Below are 16,312 nucleotides of genomic sequence, written 5' to 3'. Positions count from 1 at the left end.
TACGTGAACCAATTGCAATTGCTTAATAACTAATTACATAGAAATGCTCGTACGATAAAAAGTTAAACGATAGTTAAAGCAAAGACATGGTCAGTCCAAATCAGGGGACGATAAACATTTAAAGTTTAAACTTTTACCCCCTTTATCATTTTTAGTGCAAACTAGAAAATACATTCTATTTACAAAATTTGCCCAGAATCCGTCTTTTATTTACAATTCAAAATTGGAACATCTGCTGATTGTTGATCTATCGGAAAACTATTTCTTTTTGTCAAGTTTGTATCCGCTTAAGATCATGCCATCTTTTACAAAAAAAAAATTCATGCATGGTGAAAATTTGTATTACAGAACTTTTATTCGGCTACTGCGTAGATGTATAGTCTTTAGGTAAAATGTGATCAAATGAAAATTGACAGGAATTGTCGATGAAAGCGAAAAGTTAAGTTATAATTTGTGTATTTAAATTCATCTGTGACCCCGGATGGCATTTTTTCTGTCACAGGTACATCGTGTGTTTTTCGTTGCTAATGCCCAATAACTAAATTACGTACTCAGTGGGCATAAATTTAAAACAATAAAATAGGGAGACGGACACAGGGATGTCCAAAGTTGGCATAAACTGGCATTTTCAGTGTGTATTTCAATTTCAAAAAATTGATCTAGATAAATCCTCAAGTTTTAATATTCAGCTAAATCTCAATAGGAAAATTGGTTGAAATATCAGTAAAATTGCAGTAATCGGTAAAATTCGCCAATAAAAAATTTTGTCATGTGTCCAATATTGACATGTCGTTTGTGTTCGTATTTAATTCAGTACTAATGTATGTACTGTTTTAATTTAACAGATTACGTCTACCTGTAGAAAAAAATCATCACAAAATGGCATTGCCCTCTTCCCTAGCGTATGCAGTATGTCTAGCTGCCATGATAATTTTCAACATAGCAGGCAATTCCCTGGTTTGCCTTGTGATATTGAAGAAAAAAGCAATGAAAACCTCCATCAACTGGCTTCTTTTCCACTTGGCCATCGCTGATTTACTGGTCGCTGTCTTCTTCATTCCTCCTTGCATTCTGAGCCACTTCATCGACCAACCAAGTGGCGTTATTGGAGACATGCTGTGCAAGTTCATTTTCAGTGGAGCCTTGGGTTGGATGGCGGCTGCAGCGTCGAGCTATCAGCTGGTTGTAATAGCATTTGAGCGTTATTATGCCACCCTATACCCATTTCAAAAGCTAACAGGTGGCCGGTCACCGTGGTTGGTGCCAATTTTGTGGGTTATAGCGATCCAACTGTTGTTGCCTTGGCTCTCAACATCGGCCTATGATGTAGAAAGTCGAGGGTGCGTACAAAAATTCCCAGATTACACAACGACTCGTGCATATAATCTTACTTGGTCAATCTGCAATTCAGTGCTGCCGATGTGCATCATGGGATACCTGTATGCACGGATTATTTTGTGTTTAAACAATCGTGTTCGTGTGCCAGGCTCTTTTCAAAGGTCCGCGTCACAGTCCAGGAGAAAGGTAACAAAGATGCTTATCACAGTCTCTGTCATCTTCGTTACGTGCTGGACTCCTCCCACAGTGCTCTGCGTGCTAACTCCCGTGATTCCTGGCGGGTACGCCACAGTGTATCACGTGACCACAGCAAGCGCGTTGTTGAATTCCTGCCTCAATCCACTGGTGTACACCCTTCATAGTCAACAGTTCAGGAAGAATCTCATTTCTCTGCTGTCTTGCTGTAAGAGCAAGTAGTTGCCACATGATCGGATCGATATTTCTCCCGATATTTCAACACACGTGTAAGAGAACACCCTACAACGGACAGGGCATCTTACATTTTAACACCTTGAGAGCTCACAAACATGCCGCTCTGTATGCTCACAGGCCAATTTTGACATCATCGATCGGGCTTCTTCAAAGCTTGCACGCAAGATCAAAGAAGCGCTTCACATCCGTTGGGTAAAACCAACATTTAACGCACAGGTTCATCACCTTAATTTAAAAATTTCTGCTTAATTTACTAATTTTCCTTACTATTTATACTTTACTGTAACTTCCTTTAAATCACACTGAAGATGGCAAATGTTTCTACCGAAACATGTTTTCAAAACGGAAAAGTGTCGTGTTTTTTTTAATTTGTTTCGTCGCTGCTGTTTCTTAGACCTTTCAAATATAGAGTTATTACTTATTTATAAATGGCTCATAGTGTTCACTAACCCTTTTAATATTTTCTTTGTTATTTCCGTTCAAATGTAGTTTTGTGAGGATAAAAGAACTTCGATGTTAGCGATCCACGTTTTAATTTTAAACCTGATAGAGTACCGTTGCTCGTTAAATAAAAAAATATATGTAATATAATATAATTTAGGTAAGAAACGAAACTCTTACGAGTTTCTGTTTACCGATGCAATTCCCGGTATATTTTAAATACGAACATTTCAATAACAGTTTACATATGATGATAGATGTTAATAGGTTTTTTATGTCATTGTTTGCTGACTAATTGGCACAAAATGGGTCAGTTCAGCCTCGTTATAGTCACACAATAATAGGACCGGTAAATAATAGTATGGCTTTGATCTTGTCATCAGCTTATCAGCTTCTTAGGATAGGAACCCAAATTGACCATATATTATCTAAATACGTCAAAAAGACATCTTCTCATATTAGCCCTTCTATTAATTTAAAAACCCGTGGTAGAATTCTACGTAGATTTTAACAAAGAAACAACAGCGAACTAGTAAGGCATTGCTGCGGCTAGCTTGCTAGAAAGGCCGCCGAAGCGAGGAAATTCACTGCAAAGACAAATCGAGGTAAATACAAATTTAAGTCTTAAAGGGACATTGTCATGGGGATTTTAATGTTTTTCAGTAAAAAGTACTAAAATTGGCGAATAGGTCTTCTCGTACATGAAATGCACCTAGCACATCAGGATGGAGATATAAAGTAAATTGTTGTTGAAGGAAGAATGGAGCCATAATAATTTTTAGGTGTTTTTCCAGTCCACAAGGACAAAACTTGAAAAAATCAGCCTGGCTTTTTCAAGTTCATTGAGATCTATAGTTCCTGATGGCATCACAATAGTGGCATCACTTGTTTTTCGCTTCAGTACACTTGCATGGTGATTTTTAACAAAAATGGACCACTATTCTAGTTTCCATATGTCTTTAGGCTCTTGAGTTTTTGAAGTGAAACTGGTGACAGTGTCCCTTTAAACGTTTTTCCTTCGCTATAATTTTACAATTATATTTATCATATCACTTCGCGTAATATAGTTTATAAATATTACCGTTAAATTCATGTCAAAAACAAATCAATAAAAGTGGTATATCTTTTCTACATGAAAAGCTAGTGAAATCTCACTTGTTTCCTTCTCTGAAAGAAGTAATCATTGATTATTGTTATAATTCAGAACATATTTTTAGAACTTGTTAGCACTGACATCTTTTGTAAGAATATGATGCAGATATAATCTACAAAGCATTCTGTCTGAATTTCGGTCGAGTCTAAAACTAGACTATCACGCCCAAAGCGTAGAAGTTCTTGTTGATGAACAACAGCTACCACCTCATCCGCCAGGAAGGTAACTAATAAAGCTGCTGAATGGCAGTTAGAACCTTTTTGTAAAATTGCAAGACTTGTTACCCTCCAATGCAGAACTGCAGGTTATTTTCCGCAGTATGAGCGATGAGTGACCATGTTAAAAAATCTTTGGAAAAGATAGGAAGTACTCTCTTTAATGCTAAGCTTTCAGCCGCCGTTTTGCAACCTTTCACGAATGATAAACTAACAAAAAAAGAACTATGAAAAGTTGCCTCATGATTTCATTAATTAAAGGTTGCAGACTGGCAGCAGACACCTTATATATTCCTAATCTTTTTTGACCAAAGAACGCTTTTAATCTTTTTCAAATAGGGTTTTTTATATTGCTACACTTCGTCGGATCTCGATATGCCATGACTCATCATGACTCGTAGCCTTTTCTCTATATAAAGAACATTGATAGGGGGTCTTTTACCGGCGAGGTAATATCGATAATATGATAGGGCAATAAGATTGTGAATTACATGATTTTAAAAATTAAGTTTAAAGTGCATATGAAACGAAATAAAATAGTTGCCTAAAATATTAACCCTTTGTTATTTCCGATAATGTTTTGACTGTAAATTTCTCCATTCTACGTTTCTCCCCTCGAGCTTCGGAAAGACCTGTGATCATGGGCGACGTTTCTCGCATGGCCGTCTTGGGTCGATGACGTCACAGGGTTTGCACGTCTCGGACCAAGTTTGAGGGAACTTAACAGGGGAGGGGAATTTAATTTTGAATACTAGATTCCTGCTGATTGTTTCGACCAGCAGAACATGTTTTATTAGTTTTTAAATCATTCAGCCTTGCGTCGTGATCTTAAATCTAATATTAAAAAACAGTGCTGCTCGTTTATAAACATGGCAAAATATAATTATATGTATGCAATAAACTGGCTAATATATATTATTTAAAGACGTCGCATTATCATATTTTATCATATTTTTTTATTAAGCCTATCGCCTTGATAGCTTCATCTCTTTCAAAGTGACTCTTTGTGATGATAATAGGACGGGCTTTCATCATGTTATCATTTTATCAGTTTCTGTAGGAGCCGAAATTATCATATCACCTGAATTTATCAAACATTCATCATTTTTCTTATTAAGCCTTTTATCGAATTGTGATGACTTTTTCTTTACAAACTTGTGGCGGTTGTTCCTAGATTTTACCACAACCAAACGACACCGAACCGAAGTTTTCGCTGCAGCTACAATCATTGACAAAAGTGTTGACCCATTGTCAATTTACGCCCTTTTTTTATTGTTATATGGACCAATTTCATCCTTTTGCCCCACCTTTCCAACCCCCTCCCCCCAATCAATGTTGTAGTTTGTTTCTAGGAGTCCTTTGCTACCATTTTACAACATTGGATGGGGACGAGGGGGCTATTTTAGCAGACAGTCATGGAATTTAAAAACTAGTGGTAAATTTGTCACAAAAACCGCAGAGCGAAGTCAATGTGTCAACTACTTTTGTCAAAGATTGTAGCTTAAGACGAAAACACGAACGGGGCAAAACCTTCGCAAAGAGAAATTCAAGGAAATTACCTCACAAATTTAAATTCTTAGACTCCTTTTTTGTCAGTTTAAATTTTATAGTCGCAGTTTATCATACTTCCGTTCAATAAAAGTAAAAAATGAAAGTTTAATAGACCTTTCCGCGGTAAACCCTGCCATTTTGAAAATGTACCAAACATGTCGCAAAATACACTGTTTGTATGGGAATTTCAGCGATTTCGTTGTGAAATAACTTTCGCGAAATTGAATTTCTGCGTTATTTATCAACCATAAACTTATGATATTAAGTAAATGATTTTTCTGATGAAATTTGAGGGCTGTGGTCTGAGCTTGAAACCTGTAATAGCGTTTTTAGTTTTCCATACAATTGTCTATAATTTTTTCCATATACAACGGCGCCGCTTAGCAGACAAATTGCTAGAAAACTCAAACGTACTGATCTATTCTTTTCTCTATAAAGAATAAACTAGTCGTTAAAAACTTTAATCTTTCTTGAAAGAAGGTATAATAATATTATAAATCAGAACGTACTGCCGTATTTCTAGATCTTGTCAGCGTTACCGCCCTACCAGCTGGGCAATTTTTGTCAACAATATGATGCACATCCAATCTACAAATATTGTTGCTGCTGTTGAGCTGATCTAAATCGATTTCAGCGAGTTTAATTTTCTAGGACTGCAATTATATTCAACGCGACTATAATGTGACTAAAATACAAAGTGTAAATTAGGCCTAAGCTAAGACTTGGAACTTCTGATAATTTATTTCAGTCACAGAACGTGCATTGTAATTAAATAGAGTTATTCTGAGATTGATATACATGTACTTTGCAAAGATCATTAATTTGGCTGAGTCTGTCTTACATAAACTCCTTCGATAGCTTATGCCCAAGGCAATTTCCTTATAAGTGAGACAGTCGGTTGTTCTTACTATCCAATACACCAGAATGGACCTAACATAGAACTGCTAATACCCCCAGACACGTTTAATAAAGGTTTTTGTTGTTGTTGTTGTTGTTAGAAGTTTTGTTGCTTATTAAAAGGAAATTTCGTATTCGCAAGATCATGGGTTTTTGCTCTAATGTAGAACAGGTCAATGTGATATTACAGCAATCGGGTCTGGATTTTCCATGACTCATCATGGCGGAAACCTCATCAAAGATATAAATATTGACCTTTCTGTTTGTCTGTGACAAAAAGAATAATTACATTAGTTCAACGTAAGCAAAATGTACTCTGTTTATTTTTAGTCCTTTTGTCAAAAACTCTTACTTCCGGGGAATGTTGATGCAGGGGCATGGCAACCTGTACGCCAGTACGTACGTTCGTACCTGTAAAATATGACCGGGAAAGATCAAGTAAGCGGTTGCTGAATAAAACCATAAGCGCTTACAGTGCGACTACTCAAATCGGCCACTTGGAAGAAGAAGAGTCTGTGATGGACTAATGACACATTGTTTAGCACCACTGTTTAACACACTATGAACTCACAACTTGGTAACTGGTACTGACAGCTAGCAGATGGCAGCAAAAATCTCCTCCGCGTTTTGTTTTTAAAAATGGCTATTTGGGGACTGTCAATCAAAACCTTCTTGTAACTTTTGTTAACGTAAGGTCATGCGCAGGTAGTAGCAAGTGACAATACGCTTATGCACATGAATGATTGACATGTTTTGACGTGTTCCCAAGGTGTCCAGCCAAAATAAAACAACGTGAGCAATATAAAAAATTTCCACGTGTAATTCTCGCTGATAAAAACTAATCATATACAAAAAGATCAAGAGATTCTTACGCAACAGTCATTAGTTTACGGCAAGAACAAATTGATAATGCAAATTAGCATAACCACACTGACCTACTATTGGTAATCGCGCAATCTATTGGCTACACAGGTGCCTACTATTATCCGTGAGGCTCTCGGGCCGCGCTTAGTTTTCGCTGAATTTTATCAATCAAAACATTCAATAAATCAACTCTAGCTATATTTTGTGTTTAATAGATCGGTCAGTGGTTTATGCTAAACAATTAGACCTCGCTCTCGTTTCTACCGGCTTTTGATATTCTCGGGGCTCGCCCCTCCCAACTATCAGCCGGTAGAAACCTCGAGCTGCCGTCTAATTGTTAAATAGAAGAACAGACTCCAAGTGCCACCTTCCTCCATCATTACCTACAAACAAGGTTACAAGATTTAAAATGCAAACATCCGTAATTAACAAGCAACAAAAACACATTAAGATATTTGCTTTGGCCAACATTTATTATTGCCTGAATAATCGGGACGAAGGATAGTTGCTATAACTCCGTTAAGTGATACTGTACAATTGGTATATATATAAAACGGTACGTTTCAGTACGTAGAAATTGAGAAATTGAGAAATTTGAGAAATTCCACGAAAGGCGAAGCGAAAGATTAGATTTGGATCAATAAGGCCGAAATTCGATTGGCCTTAAGTAAACAGTGGTCAAAAGTAATTATCACACTTCATTCTTTGAGGTACGTATATGGTTTCCTGGAAACAGATCGATCAATTATTTCTACAGGAGATCTGCTTGGGAGCGAGTCCGTACCAAGAGAATATATCATTTAATCATGATTAAATGTAGATAATTGTCAAAACCCATGGCCTACAAGGCGACGTTACGATTTCGATTCTTAATCCGTTTTTTTCTCTTGATTAAAAATACGCTAACTCCTCGCGTAATACAAAAAAATTAAAGGCGAATTTACACAGATTTGATATATTTACTTAGCTGCATACAAGTGTATACGTTACTATTATGTCTTTCGTTTCAAGACCATGCTCAAAATACTAACTCTCATTAGTGATCCCATACATTTCCTGCAATACCAGTTGTGAGAATTTAGTAGCACATGAAAAGTACATCCCTAGCTGATTATTTGCTGTATTCTCGTCACCTGTCAGTTAAAAGTTGGCAGCAGCTTCGTATTATCTCACACTGATTTGTGTTCAAACAACAACTCCACTGAGATCGACAAGTGTTAATAGTTCGACTGGATCTTCGATCCGATATAATCGTCGAAGGCTGAAAGTAAGTTCTGATTCAATTTACTAATGACTGTAGGTGATATTGCCATTTCACAAAAGTACGTAGTTACATCATCTGCCTTTTAAAATAGAACCATTTGTTAGACGACTAATATCTCACGGTATCAGATGTTATCCATCATACGGTAGAATGCTTTAACATTCTAACTTTTAAACCTCTATCACCCCAACTCTCGGGATTTTGCCCAAAATGGCAAACATTTAATTTTAAAAACAGGCCTTTCTATGATCATTCTAGACCGAGAACGTTTAATTATTTGCGTGTAAAAGATGTGTTTATTTTTTGTCTTTTGTTAATGGAATATCAAACCTTTTTCTTCTCAATTGACAACGTTTAAGACGCGTTTTCCAAAATCGACCAAAATTTCAAATTCCATACCATGTTCAAATGGTTTGCATTGAAGATTTTTTGGTAGTTTTTGCAATGAATAAATTTCAGGTCTTACGTGTATTTGCGTCATGTAATATATTGCCAACAAAGCAACACTTTTTTCATCGAACTTTTGCCATATGTTAACAGCTTCTTTTAATTATTGAGCTATAAAAAAAATCAAGATAAGTATCTCTAGCTTAACTGTTCCTCGTCATTCCAGTGCAAAAAAAAAAAAAAACGATTTACTCTTATCCAAGTGCTTGACATATGTTCGCCCCAAGTACATATTTCATGATTTTGTGCAAATATTGTGTTCCCACGATTTTCAATCAGGATATACAACAAAATTATACAGTTGAATGTGGACATGTTTATAGGAATAGAGACAAGTTCTTTTATTTTTTTCTCAAGCATCTCAGCGGTCCGGAATCCTAAATTCTTGAATTTGATTGGCTTATTGCACGCGCTCCAGCTGTCCGGATTTTCCCATCCGGACCCCGCCTACGGACCGCTTACGGCCCATCATTTTGCGGAACAAACCGATGAAAACTTTGCTCACCAAAACCAAAATAGCTGCTCACCAACCGTTTAAACGTGAAAGGACAAAAAAGCAGCGGAATTAAAGCTCTTGAAGGTCTCTATTAAAGGGCGGGTATTTATTCCTTTTTTCGACACAATTAAGTTTGTGCATTTCGCAACGATTGTTGCCGGTTTTCAGACTCCATTTTTAAGTTAAAATGCCTTTATTATCTGCCACATTTTTGCCAAAACCAGACACTATTTGCCATCATTCAAGAAAATGAGATTATTTAATTCAAAACAGTCAAATATTTTGCTGTCCGTTCCACTCTGACAACTATTCATTCAGTTTCATTTTCGCACACTGTTTGTCAAAATAATTATAAGCTTAATTCTGCTAGGAATAAACGCAGAGATTATTCAGTGGATTTGAATACAAGTGTTTATAGCTCACCTAGAGAAAATGCTTTTCAGTCAGAGAAATAGGCTTAAACAGCCCTTGTAGAGACAATTTAAGCTCACAAGCCGACTGATTTAAAAATGTCGGTAATGATTTGATGCTGCATTTTTGACCATTTGTGCTTAATTTATTATTTCAGTTGCTTTTCTTCATACTCTCAAGTGTGAATTTAATATGATGAACCTTTCCGCTAGTACAGTTGATATTAGAGAAGCTATTTTATTCAGATTTATACAGTTTTATATAGCAAACACCATTCTTCGATTATTCTTGACGTAGCTAACCCCGATCGAGTCACTCATCATTGAATGCGCGCGTATACAAACAATGATTTTGCGACACAATCTTTCCAGGTTTCTTTACCAAGCAAATAAAGTAGGAAAAAATAAAAAAGTTTTTTTCAAGGCCTAGGTCGGTCCGTATACGTGAAAACTGTGCCCTAGGTCTTCAGCACTGCCCTCAGCCTTTCCTCCTCACGCCTTCCTTAAGATCTTTGACGCAGATTTCCTTATGTCCCGACAGACAAATACCATATATGTCTGTTCACGATGCACTGATTAATATTTTTTTGACATGCGCAAGATGTTTCATTTGTTTAGCACAAAGAATTTTAAAGCGTGGATCATCGGCTTTGTGAAATATGCAAGTAAATGTTGTGATTTTTCCAGGCTAAAAGCTTATTTCAAAATTTCTCCTACAGAACACGCCTGCTTTCGAATCAAAGAATGGCAATATCGACTACCTCTTTGGTGTATGCACTGTGCAAAGCTGCCATGATTATTTTCAACATAGCAGGCAATTCCCTCGTGTGTCTTGTAATATTGAAGAAGAAAGCAATGAAAACCTCCACCAACTGGCTTCTTTTTCACTTGGCCATCGCTGATTTACTGGTCGCTGTCTTTTTCATTCCTCCTTGCATTCTGAGCTACTTCATCGAGCAACCAAGTGGCTTTGCTGGAGACCTGCTGTGCAAGTTCATTACCGGTGGAAACTTGGGTTGGGTGGCGGCTTCAGCCTCGAGCTTTCTACTGGTGGTGATAGCTTTTGAGCGTTATAATGCCACGGTACGTCCATTTCAAACGCTAACACGTAGTCGGTCGTTCTGGTTGGTGCCAAGTCTATGGATCCTAGCGATCCTTCTGATAATTCCCAACCTCGTGGTATTGACCTTCGATGTGGAAAGTCAACTGTGCAGGCCGAAGTTTCAAGAGGACAAAACGGCTGAAACTTATATTAAACTTACGTGGTTTTTTTCCAGTTCAGGTCTGCCGATATGCATCATAGCATACCTGTACGCCCGGATTATAATGTGTCTGCACAACCGTGTTCACGTGCCCAGTTCCTCTCCAAAGTCTTTATCACTGTCTAGAAATAAGGTAACTAAGATGCTCATTTCAGTCTCTGTTATCTACATCTTGTGCTGGATTTCCCCTTTAGTACTTGCCATGCTGAGTCCCGTGATTCCTGGTGGGTACGCCACAGTATATTCCGGTCAGCATCACAGTCAGCATCACAGTCCAGAAAAAAGGTAACAAAGATGCTCATCACAGTTTCTGTCATCTTCATCACGTGCTGGACCCCTCCCACAGTGCTCTGCGTGCTAACTTCCGTGATTCCTGGAGGGTACGCCACAGTGTATCCCGTGACCACAGCAAGCGCGCTGTTGAATTCCTGCCTCAATCCACTGGTGTACACCCTTCATAGTCAACAGTTCAGGAAGAAGTTCATTTCTCTTCTGTCTCGCTGCAAGAGCAAGTAGTTGCCACATGATCGGATCGATATTTCTCCCGATATTTCAACACACGTGTAAGAGAACACCCTACAACGGACAGGGCATCTTACATTTTAACACCTTGAGAGCTCACAAACATGCCGCTCTGTATGCTCACAGGCCAATTTTGATATCATCGATCGGGCCTCTTCAAAGTTTGCACGCAAGATCAAAGAAGCGCTTCACATCCGTTGGGAAAAACCAACATTTAACGCACAGGTTCATCACGTTAATTTAAAACTTTCTGTTTAATTTACTAATTTCCCTTACTATTTATACTTTACTGTAACTTCCTTTAAATCACACTGAAGATCGCAAATGTTTCTGCCGAAACTGTTAACTTGTTTTCAAAACTGAAAAGTGTCGTGCTTTTTTAATTTGTTTCGTCGCTGTTGTTTCTTAGACCTTTCAAATATAGAGTTATTACTTATTTATAAATAGCTCATAGTGTTCACTAAACTTTTTAATATTTTCTTTGTTATTTCCGTTCAAATGTAGTCTTGTGAAGGTTATAGCACTTTGATGTTGGTTATCCACGTTTTAATATTGAACCTGATAAAGCAGTGTTGTTCGTTTAATAAACATTATATGTAATATAATATATTTTAGATCAGAAACCCTTATGAGTTTCTGTTTACATGCAAATTCCGGTATATTTTAAATACGAACATTTCAATAACAGTTTGCATATGATGTTAGATGTTAATAGGTTTTTTATGTCATTGTTTGCTGACTAATTGACACAAAATGGGTCAGTTCAGCCTCGTTATAGTCACACAATAATAGGACCGGTAAATAATAGTATGGCTTTGATCTTGTCATCAGCTTATCAGCTTCTTAGGATAGGAACCCAAATTGACCATATATTATCTAAATACGTCAAAAAGACATTTTCTCATATTAGCCCTTCTATTAATTCAAAAACCCGTGGTAGAATTCTACGTAGATTTTAACAAAGAAACGACAGCGAACTAGCAAGGCATTGCTGCGGCTAGCTTGCTAGAAAGGTCGCCGAAGCGAGGAAATCCACTGCAAAGACAAGTCGAGGTAAATACAAATTTAAGTCTTAAAGGGACATTGTCATGGGGATTTTAATGTTTTTCAGTAAAAAGTACTAAAATTGGCGAATAGGTCTTCTCGTACATGAAATGCACCTAGCACATTAGGATGGAGATGTAAAGTAAATTGTTGTTGAAGGAAGAATGGAGCCATAATAATTTTTAGGTGTTTTTCCAGTCCACAAGGACAAAACTTGAAAAAATCAGTCTGGCTTTTTCAAGTTGAGATCTATAGTTCCTGATGGCATCACAATAATATCACTTGTTTTTCGCTTCAGTACACTTGCATGGTGATTTTTAACAAAAATGGACCACTATTCTAGTTTCCATATGTCTTTAGGCTCTTGAGTTTTTGAAGTGAAACTGGTGACAGTGTCCCTTTAAACGTTTTTCCTTCGCTATAGTTTTACAATTATATTTATCATATCACTTCGCGTAATATAGTTTATAAATATTACCGTTAAATTCATGTCAAAAACAAATCAATAAAAGTGGTACATCATTTCTACATGAAAAGCTAGTGAAATCTCACTTGTATCCTTCTCTGAAAGAAGTAATCATTGATTATTGTTATAATTCAGAACATATTTTTAGAACTTGTTAGCACTGACATCTTTTGTAAGAATATGATGCAGATATAATCTACAAAGCATTCTGTCTGAATTTCGGTCGAGTCTACAACTAGACTATCACGCCCAAAGCGTAGAAGTTCTTGTTGATGAACAACAGCTACCACCTCATCCGCCAGGAAGGTAACTAATAAAGCTGCTAAATGCCAGTTAGAACTTTTTGTAAAATTGCAAGACTTGTTACCCTCCAATGCAGAACTGCAGGTTATTTCCCGCAGTATGAGCGATGAGTGACCATGTTAAAAAATCTTTGGAAAAGATAGAAAGTACTCTCTTTAATGCTAAGCTTTCAGCCGCCGTTTTGCAACCTTTCACGAATGATAAACTAACAAAAAAAGAACTATGAAAAGTTGCCTCATGATTTCATTAACTAAAGGTTGCAGACTGGCAGCAGACACCTTATATATTCCTAATCTTTTTTGACCAAAGAACGCTTTTAATCTTTTTCAAATAGGGTTTTTTATATTGCTACACTTCGTCGGATCTCGATATGCCATGACTCATCATGACTCGTAGCCTTTTCTCTATATAAAGAACATTGATAGGGGGTCTTTTACCGGCGAGGTAATATCGATAATATGATAGGGCAATAAGATTGTGAATTACATGATTTTAAAAATTAAGTTTAAAGTGCATATGAAACGAAATAAAATAGTTGCCTAAAATATTAACCCTTTGTTATTTCCGATAATGTTTTGACTGTAAATTTCTCCATTCTACGTTTCTCCCCTCGAGCTTTGGAAAGACCTGTGATCATGGGCGACGTTTCTCGCATGGCCGTCTTGGGTCGTTGACGTCACAGGGTTTGCACGTCTCGAACCAAGTTTGAGGGAACTTAACAGGGGAGGGGAATTTTATTTTGAATACTAGATTCCTGCTGATTGTTTCGACCAGCAGAACATGTTTTATTAGTTTTTAAATCATTCAGCCTTGCGTCGTGATCTTAAATCTAATATTAAAAAACAGTGCTGCTCGTTTATAAACATGGCAAAATATAATTATATGTATGCAATAAACTGGCTAATATATATTATTTAAAGACGTCGCATTATCATATTTTATCATATTTTTTTATTCAGCCTATCGCCTTGATAGCTTCATCTCTTTCAAAGTGACTCTTTGTGATGATAATAGGATGGGCTTTCATCATGTTATCATTTTATCAGTTTCTATAGGAGCCGAAATTATCATATCACCTGAATTTATCAAACATTCATAATTTTTCTTATTAAGCCTTTTATCGAATTGTGATGACTTTTTCTTTACAAACTTGTGGCGGTTGTTCCTAGATTGTACCACAACCAAACGACACCGAACCGAAGTTTTCGCTGCAGCTACAATCATTGACAAAAGTGTTGACCCATTGTCAATTTACGCCCTTTTTTTATTGTTATATGGACCAATTCATCCTTTTGCCCCACCTTTCCAACCCCCCTCCCCCCCAATCAATGTTGTAGTTTGTTTCTAGGAGTCCTTTGCTACCATTTTACAACATTGGATGGGGGCGAGGGGACTATTTTAGCAGACAGTCATGGAATTTAAAAACTAGTGGTAAATTTGTCATAAAAACCGCAGAGCGAAGTCAATGTGTCAACTACTTTTGTCAAAGATTGTAGCTTAAGACGAAAACACGAACGGGGCAAAACCTTCGCAAAGAGAAATTCAAGGAAATTACCTCACAAATTTAAATTCTTAGACTCCTTTTTTGTCAGTTTAAATTTTATAGTCGCAGTTTATCATACTTCCGTTCAATAAAAGTAAAAAATGAAAGTTTAATAGACCTTTCCGCGGTAAACCCTGCCATTTTGAAAATGTGCCAAACATGTCGCAAAATACACTGTTTGTATGGGAATTTCAGCGATTTCGTTGTGAAATAACTTTCGCGAAATTGAATTTCTGCGTTATTTATCAACCATAAACTTATGATATTAAGTAAATGATTTTTCTGATGAAATTTGAGGGCTGTGGTCTGAGCTTGAAACCTGTAATAGCGTTTTTAGTTTTCCATACAATTGTCTATAATTTTTTCCATATACAACGGCGCCGCTTAGCAGACAAATTGCTAGAAAACTCAAACGTACTGATCTATTCTTTTCTCTATAAAGAATAAACTAGTCGTTAAAAACTTTAATCTTTCTTGAAAGAAGGTATAATAATGTTATAAATCAGAACGTACTGCCGTATTTCTAGATCTTGTCAGCATTACCGCCCTACCAGCTGAGCAATTTTTGTCAACAATATGATCAGGCGCGTAGGAGGGGGGGTTCGAAGGGTTCGAACGAACCCCCTTTCGAGGTCAATAATGGAGGACCGAAAACGCAAACTGTTGATTTTCAGCTTTTAGCAAATAGTGGGGGAATGGAAAACAAACTTTGAGAGTTGCAGCTTTTAAATTCCCTGCACGAAAACGCTAAAAGTATCGGGAAAGTATTAAATTGTTAGGAGAATGGATCTTAGTGCCCTAGTATTATATGTAGTCAAAATAATCCCATTGCTGAAAAAGTATTTCCTTGACAGGCGTCCGGGATTTGATAAATGGAGTATCAATAAACAAAATGCGGGGATTACAATTTCGGGGGACCCAGGTGATACGTGCATTCATAGTTAGTACTAACTATGGTGTATTTAGTGCATATTGACGATTTGACGCCGCTTTTACTACATTGAAGGTGGAGCCGGGGTGGGAGCTTAACCTTTGCAGCACACATCAAGCTTTTGTAAAACGTTTAGTGTACTAAGCCGGTATGTATGTATGGATGTATCAAGTTAACAAAACGCCGGAAATATTGTTGTTATGACTAAAAATACCTGTTATTTTACACTCCATCGAGTTTGAAATATTGACGTACACAATGCTGAAAATAGCATTTCCGGGCCTCTAGATTCAAAATATTCTGGGGGGACATGCCCCCAGATCCCCCTAGAGGCTCGCGCCTTTGCCGCTCGTATTAAATAACCCCCCTTAATAAATATTCCTGTCAATACGAACACCCTTACAAAAACTTCAGCTACGCGCCTGATGATGCACATCCAATCTACAAATATTGTTGCTGCTGTTGAGCTGATCTAAATCGATTTCAGCGAGTTTAATTTTCTAGGACTGCAATTATATTCAACGCGACTATAATGTGACTAAAATACAAAGTGTAAATTAGGCCTAAGCTAAGACTTGGAACTTCTGATAATTTATTTCAGTCACAGAACGTGCATTGTAATTAAATAGAGTTATTCTGAGATTGATATACATGTACTTTGCAAAGATCATTAATTTGGCTGAGTCTGTCTTACATAAACTCCTTCGATAGCTTATGCCCAGGGCAATTTCCT

General features: G+C 37.0%; 2 protein-coding genes across 2 annotated transcripts; both read left to right on the top strand.

Annotated features, from left to right (window-relative positions):
* Positions 1-879: 879 nt before the first annotated feature.
* LOC144631566 (QRFP-like peptide receptor) lies at positions 880-1,755 on the top strand. Its single transcript, XM_078490016.1, has one exon. It carries the CDS (start codon positions 880-882, stop codon positions 1,753-1,755), a length of 876 nt encoding a protein of 291 aa, XP_078346142.1.
* Positions 1,756-10,252: 8,497 nt separating this feature from the next.
* On the top strand, positions 10,253-11,286 carry LOC144633693 (neuropeptide FF receptor 2-like). Its single transcript, XM_078492554.1, has 2 exons — positions 10,253-10,903; positions 11,056-11,286. The coding sequence occupies exons 1-2, from the start codon at positions 10,253-10,255 to the stop codon at positions 11,284-11,286; spliced, it is 882 nt and encodes a 293-aa protein (XP_078348680.1).
* The last annotated feature ends 5,026 nt before the right edge of the window (positions 11,287-16,312 follow it).

This window comes from Oculina patagonica, chromosome 12 (genome assembly GCF_052425735.1).
Source record: "Oculina patagonica isolate OP01 chromosome 12, crgOcupat, whole genome shotgun sequence".
Lineage (NCBI taxonomy): Eukaryota > Metazoa > Cnidaria > Anthozoa > Scleractinia > Oculinidae > Oculina > Oculina patagonica.
The sequence above is the reverse complement of the archived record's forward strand: the minus strand, read 5'-3'. Positions and strand labels throughout refer to the sequence as shown.

What these genes read in the sequence shown, in the direction of transcription:
- LOC144631566 (XM_078490016.1), top strand. Translation starts at nt 880, where the DNA reads ATGGCATTGCCCTCTTCCCTAGCGTATGCAGTATGTCTAGCTGCCATG.
- LOC144633693 (XM_078492554.1), top strand. Translation starts at nt 10,253, where the DNA reads ATGGCAATATCGACTACCTCTTTGGTGTATGCACTGTGCAAAGCTGCC. An exon ending in TATCACTGTCTAGAAATAAG is followed by an intron (nt 10,904 to 11,055) that starts GTAACTAAGATG and finishes TCCAGAAAAAAG; the next exon opens with GTAACAAAGATGCTCATCAC.